The sequence below is a fragment of the Nerophis ophidion genome, linkage group LG07 (assembly GCF_033978795.1).
Source record: "Nerophis ophidion isolate RoL-2023_Sa linkage group LG07, RoL_Noph_v1.0, whole genome shotgun sequence".
Taxonomy (NCBI): domain Eukaryota; kingdom Metazoa; phylum Chordata; class Actinopteri; order Syngnathiformes; family Syngnathidae; genus Nerophis; species Nerophis ophidion.
Window position 1 is genome coordinate 3,612,848 of NC_084617.1, and position 7,622 is coordinate 3,620,469.

Sequence of the window (7,622 nt, forward strand, 5' to 3'; positions counted from 1 at the left end):
TGGACTGGACTCTCACTATTATGTTAGATCCACTATGGACTGGACTCTCACTATTATGTTAGATCCATTATGGACTGGACTCTCACTATTATGTCAGATCCACTATGGACTGGACTCTCACTATTATGTTAGATCCACTATGGACTGGACTCTCACTATTATGTTAGATCCACTATGGACAGGACTCTCACTATTATGTTAGATCCACCATGGACTGGACTCTCACTATTATGTTAGATCCACTATGGACTGGACTCTCACTATTATATTAGAACCACTATGGACTTTGACAATAATATGTCGGACCCACTCGACATCCATTGCATCCGGTCTCCCCAACTGCGGTCCTCTCCAAGGTTTCTCATAGTCTTTCTCACCAACGTCCCACTGGGTTGTGAGTTTTTCCTTGCCCTTATATGGGCGCTGAACCACAGATGTCATTGTGGCTTGTGCAGCCCTTTGAGACATTTGTGATTTAGGGCTATATAGGGCTATAAATGAAAAGTAGTTTGGACAGATAAATGCCAGTCTTAAGGCAATAATATGGTTTCTCCAAATTAACAGGAACAACACTTTTGAGTTAGTTCTCATACCTGTTTGCCAAGAAAGAGTTGTTCTACTTGACGTCCGCCCACATCCCACAGCACCACCAGGCCGCGGCTGTAGCCAATCAGAATCTTCCCTGCTTGCCGGGGATGCTCCTGAAGAGACTCCACAGGTCCCAAAGACTTGCCACATCTGTAGTCTTCTGGCAGGCTGCACACATGGAACATCACATTCATGACAAGGTAGTCTTATCTCTCGCTGCTCGGCCTCCACGTCTTATGAGGAAGTCAATATTTACTGCTCCAAAATAAACAAGACGATTAAAGTCATCAGAAGAGAGAAGATTACATGAACCAAGGGACTCGACTCCCACTGAACTGAAGCTGAGGTTATCATCAGATGTACTGTCAAGGAAATATAACCCTTTTAAATCATTTTGTGTGCGTTTTGTTACAAGATGACACCACAAAATACGAACCCCGTTTCCATATGAGTTGGGAAATTGTGTTTGATGTAAATATAAACAGAATACAATGATTTGCAAATCCTTTTCAACCCATATTCAGTTGAATATGCTACAAAGACAACATATTTGATGTTCAAACTCATAAATTTTTTATGCAAATAATAATTAACTTAGAATTTCATGGCTGCAACAGGTGCCAAAGTAGTTGGGAAAGGGCATGTTCACCACTGTGTTACATCACCTTTTCTTTTAACACTCAATACACGTTTGGGAACTGAGGAAACTAATTGTTGAAGCTTTGAAAGTGGAATTCTTTCCCATTCTTGTTTTATGTAGAGCTTCAGTCGTTCAATATCCTTTACACTTCATAATGTGCCACACAATTTCGATGGGAGACAGGTCTGGACTGCAGGCGGGCCAGTCTAGTACCAGCACTCTTTTACAAACCCTGTTTCCATATGAGTTGGGAAATTATGTTAGATGTAAATATAAACAGAATACAATGATTTGCAAATCCCTTTCAACCCATATTCAGTTGAATATGCTACAAAGACAACATATTTGATGTTCAAACTCATAAACATTTTTTTGTTTTTCCAAATAATAATTAACTTGGAATTTCATGGCTGCAACACGCGCCAAAGTAGTTGGGAAAGGGCATGTTCACCACTGTGTTACATCACCTTTTCTTTTAACAACACTCAATAAACGTTTGGGAACTGAGGAAACTAATTGTTGAAGCTTTGAAAGTGGAATTCTTTCCCATTCTTGTTTTATGTAGAGCTTCAGTCGTTCAATATCCTTTACACTTCATAATGCGCCACACATTTTCCATGGGAGACAGGTCTGGACTGCAGGCGGGCCAGGAAAGTACCCGCACTAATTTTTATTAAGCCACGCTGTTGTAACACGTGCTGAATGTGGCTTGGCATTGTCTTGCTGAAATAAGCAGGGGCGTCCATGAAAACAAAAAAAGTGCACTTTTGTGCATGATGTCACACAAGATATTTCAATAAGTGTCAAAAATGAGCTGCATAATTGGAAATTTCTCATAATTTTGCCAAATGAAATTCCAATCATTATAATATTGCCGACATTTTAAAGTTTTCTTATAAAATGCTGACTTTTTTCGAATAAAATTACGACTCTTTTCATAAAATTGCCAAAATATTAAGCTTTTCTTGTAAAATTGCGACTGTTATTGAGTACAATTCCAACTTTTATCATAATAATTCACTTAGAATTTCATGGCTGCAACACGTGCCAAAGTAGTTGGGAAAGGGCATGTTCACCACTGTGTTACATCACCTTTTCTTTTAACAACACTCAATAAACGTTTGGGAACCGAGGAAACTAATTGTTGAAGCTTTAAAAATTGAATTATTTCCCATTCTTGTTTTATGTAGAGCTTCAGTCCTTCAATATCCTTTACACTTCATAATGCGCCACACAATTTCGATGGGAGACAGGTCTGGACTGCAGGCGGGCCAGGAGAGTACCCGCACTCATTTTTTAAGAAGCCACGCTGAAAGTATCTTGGCATTGTCTAGCTGAAATAAGCAGGGGCGTCCATGAAAAAGACGCCACTTAGATGGCAGCATACAGTGGGGCAAAGAAGTATTTAGTCAGCCAGCGATTGTGCAAGTTCTCCCACTTAAAATGTTGACAGAGGTCTGTAATTTTCATCATAGGTACACTTCAACTGTGAGAGACAGTGGAGTTTGGAGTCTGACTGTTTGAGGCTGTGGACAGGTGTCTTTTATACAGATAACGAGTTCAAACAGGTGCCATTAATACAGGTAACAAGTGGAGGACAGAAGAGCTTCCAGGTTTGAAGTGACCAAATACTTATTTTCCACCATAATTTACAAATAAATTCAATAAAATTCCTACAATGTGAATACCTGGATTTTTTTATTCACATTCTGTCTCTCACAGTTGAAGTGTACCTATGATGAAAATTACAGACCTCTGTCATCATTTTAAGTGGGAGAACTTGCACAATCGCTGGCTGACTAGATACTTTTTTGCCCCACTGTATGCTGTTCCAAAACCTGTATGTACACTGTTGTAGCACGTGCTGAATGTGGCTTGGCGTTGTCTTGCTGAAATAAGCAGGGGCGTCCATGAAAAAGACAGTGCTTAGATGGCAGCGTATGTTGTTCCAAAACCTGTATGTACCTTTCAGCATTAATGGTGCCTTCACAGATGTGTAAGTTACCCATGCCTTGGGCACTAATGCACCCCCATACCATCACACATGCTGGCTTTTACACTTTGCGTCGATAACAGTCTGGATGGTTCGCTTCCCCTTTGGTCCGGATGACACGATGTGGAATATTTCCAAAACCAATTTGAAATGTGGACTCGTCAGACCACAGAACACTTTTAAACATTGCATCAGTCCATCTTAGATGATCTCGGGCCCAGAGAAGCCGGCGGCGTTTCTGGATGTTGTTGATAAATGGCTTTCGCTTTGCATAGTAGAGCTTTAACTTGCACTTACAGATGTGGCGACAAACTGTATTTACTGAGAGTGGTTTTCTGAAGTGTTCCTGAGCCCATGTGGTGATATCCTTTAGAGATTGATGTCGGTTTTTGATACAGTGCTGTCTGAGGGATGGAAGGTCACGGTCATTCAATGTTGGTTTCCGGCCATGTCGCTTACGTGGAGTGATTTCTCCAGATTCTCTGAACCTTTTGATGATATTATGGAGCGTAGATGTTGAAATCCCTAAATTTCTTGCAATGTCACTTTGAGAAAGGTTGTTCTTAAACTGTTTGACTATTTGCTCACGCAGTTGTGGACAAAGGGGTGTACCTCGCCCCATCCTTTCTTGTGAAAGACTGAGCATTTTTTTTGGGAAGCTGTTTTTATAGCCAATCATGGCACCCACCTGTTCCCAATTAGCCTGCACACCTGTGGGATGTTCCAAATAAGTGTTTGATGAGCATCCCTCAACTTTTTTAGTATTTATTGCCACCTTTCCCAACTTCTTTGTCACATGTTGCTGGCATCAAATTCTAAAGTTAATGATTATTTGCATGTTTATGAGTTTGAACATCAAATATGTTGTCTTTGTAGCATATTCAACTGAATATGGCTTGAAAAGGATTTAAAGTATTCTGTTTATATTTACATCTAACACCATTTCCCAACTCATATGGAAACAGGGTTTGTGTGTGTGCAACATTTGCAGAAACAGCAAAGTGTTGAAGACACACTGAGGAGTTGTGGCATCAACTCTGGCTGAGGCCGCTCCTACAACTACAGCCATCCATTTCCTACTGCTTGTCCCCGGCTGCATTGGGGCGGAAGGCGGGGCGCAGCCCTGGACAAGTGTCCACCCCGACACACTGGGGCCAAAGTAAGCAGGAGCCCAGCCAATGAGACATTCCTCTGAGGAATGTGGAAGAGTGTACACACCCTGGACATGTTGGAGGATTCCCTCAGCAGAGGACAGGGAGGAATCCACAGGGATGGAAGGAAGAAGGAATGAGGAAATGAAAAAGAAAACAGACAGTTTGGAAATAAACAAGAAAAGGGAGATGCTCTCTGAGCTCTTTTCTGGATGGAAAATGAGATACACACTTTTTTTTATATATAAAATGTTGACATTTGTCATATAAAATTCTGGCTTTTATCACAATATTGCCATTTTTGTTGTTGTTGTTGTAAAATAGTGATATTTTTTGAGAAAAAGTATGACTTTTGTCATAATTTTGCAATGTTAAATTCCAAATTATTATAATATTGCCAAAATTTTAAAGTTTCTTATAAAATTGTGACTTCTGTCGAGTAAACTTACAAATCTTTTCATAAAATTGCCAACATTTTAAGCTTTTTTTGTAAAATAGTAATATTTTTTGAGCAAAATTATGACTTTTGTTATAATTTTGACATGTAAAATTCCAATTATTATTATTATATTGCCAACATTTGAAAGTTTTCTTATAAAATTGTGACTTTTGTCGAGTAAACTTACAAATCTTTTCATAAAATTCCAAACATTTTGAGCTTTTCTTGTAAAATAGTGATTTTTTAAAAATACAATTATGACTTTTGTCATAATTTTGGCATGTAAAATTCCAATTATTATTATAATATTGCCAAAATGTGAAAGTTTTCTTATAAAATTGTGACTTTTGTCGAGTAAACTTACAACTCTTTTCATAAAATTGCCAACATTTTGAGCTTTTCTTGTAAAATAGTGATATTTTTTGAGCAAAATTATGACTTTTGTTACAATTTTGCCATGTAAAATTCCAATTATTATTATAATATTGCCAACATTTTTAAGTTTTCTTATAAAATGGTGACTTCTGTCGAGTAAACTTACAAATCTTTTCATTAAATTGCCAACATTTTGAGCTTTTCTTGTAAAATTGTGATATTTTTTAAACAAAATTATGACTTTTGTCATAATTTTGCCATGTAAAATTCCAATTATTATTATAATATTGCCAACATTTTAAAGTTTTCTTATAAAATGGTGACTTCTGTCGAGTAAACTTACAAATCTTTTCATTAAATTGCCAACATTTTAAGCTTTTCTTGTAAAATAGTATTATTTTTTGAGCAAAATTATGACTTTTGTTACAATTTTGCCATGTAAAATTCCAATTATTATTATAATATTGCCAACATTTTTAAGTTTTCTTATAAAATGGTGACTTCTGTCGAGTAAACTTACAAATCTTTTCATTAAATTGCCAACATTTTGAGCTTTTCTTGTAAAATAGTGATATTTTTTTAACAAAATTATGACTTTTGTCATAATTTTGCCATGTAAAATTCCAATTATTATTATAATATTGCCAAAATTGTAAAGTTTTCTTATAAAATTGTGACTTCTGTCAAATAAACTTACAAATCTTTTCATAAAATTGCCAACATTTTAAGCTTTTCTTGTAAAATAGTGATTTTTTTAATACAATTATGACTTTTGTCATAATTTTGGCATGTAAAATTCCAATTATTATTATAATATTGCCAACATTTGAAAGTTTTCTTATAAAGTTGTAACTTCTGTCGAGTAAACTTACAAATCTTTTCATAAAATTGCCAACATTTTAAGCTTTTCTTGTAAAATAGTGATTTTTTTAATACAATTATGACTTTTGTCATAATTTTGGCATGTAAAATTCCAATTATTATTATAATATTGCCAACATTTGAAAGTTTTCTTATAAAGTTGTAACTTCTGTCGAGTAAACTTACAAATCTTTTCATAAAATTGCCAACATTTTAAGCTTTTCTTGTAAAATATTGATATTTTTTGAGCAAAATTATGACTTTTGTTATAATTTTGGCATTGTAAAATTCCAATTATTATTATAATATTGCCAACATTTTGAAGTTTTCTGATAAAATTGTGACTTTTGTCGAGTAAACTTACAACTCTTTTCATAAAATTGCCAACATTTTAAGCTTTTCTTGCAAAATTGTGACTGTTGAGTAAAATTTCAGCTTTTACTATATTGAACAAATGTTCAGGTTTTTTTGTAAAATTTTGACTTGTGTTGAGTAAAATAACGACTTTTATTCCAACATTGCCAAAATTCAGAGTTTTTCTTGTGAAATTGTGACTTTTTTCTTGTGAAATTCCATCTCATTTTTCACAACAATAGATGTCTATATTATTAATGTTGTAAAAAACACATCTTTATATATCTAGAAATACAATATGACTTTTGTCATAATTTTGCCATGTAAAATTCCAATTATTATTATAATATTATTCCAATTATTATTATAATATTGCCAAAATTGTAAAGTTTTCTTATAAAATGGTGACTTCAGTCGAGTAAACTTACAAATCTTTTCATAAAATTGCCAACATTTTAAGCTTTTCTTGTAAAATAGTGATTTTTTTGAGTAAAATTCCAATTATTATTATAATATTGCCAACATTTGAAAGTTTTCTTATAAAATTGTGACTTCTGTCGAGTAAACTTACAAATCTTTTCATTAAATTGCCAACATTTTGAGCTTTTCTTGTAAAATAGTGATGTTTTTGCAATACAATTATGACTTTTGTCATAATTTTGCCATGTAAAATTCCAATTATTATTATAATATTGCCAACATTTTTAAAGTTTTCTTCTAAAATTGTGACTTCAGTCGAGTAAACTTACGACTCTTTTCATAAAATTGCCAACATTTTGAGCTTTTCTTGTAAAATAGTGATATTTTTTGAGTAAAATTCCAATTATTATTATATTGCCAAAATTGTAAAGTTTTCTTATAAAATGGTGACTTATGTCGAGTAAACTTACAAATCTTTTCATAAAATTGCCAACATTTTAAGCTTTTCTTGTAAAATAGTGATATTTTTTTGAGTAAAATTCCAATTATTATTAGAATATTGCCAAAATTGTAAAGTTTTCTTATAAAATTGTGACTTCTGTCGAGTAAACTTACAAATCTTTTCATAAAATTGCCAACATTTTGAGCTTTTCTTGTAAAATACTGATATTTAAAAAAAATAAAAAATAAAATTATGACTTTTGTCATAATTGTGCCATGTAAAATTCCAATTATTATCATAATATTGACAACATTTTAAAGTTTTCTTATAAAATTGTGACTTCTGTCGAGTAAACTTAC

General features: G+C 34.0%; 1 protein-coding gene across 2 annotated transcripts in view; it reads right to left on the minus strand.

Annotated features, from left to right (window-relative positions):
• The window catches only part of llgl1 (LLGL scribble cell polarity complex component 1), a 123,381-nt gene that overhangs the window by 60,171 nt on the left and 55,588 nt on the right, over positions 1 to 7,622 (minus strand). For both annotated transcript variants that reach the window (XM_061905203.1, XM_061905202.1), the window contains exon 6: positions 594 to 756. In XM_061905203.1, the coding sequence (XP_061761187.1) occupies positions 594 to 756 (163 nt within the window). The remainder of the gene's footprint in view (positions 1 to 593; positions 757 to 7,622) is intronic.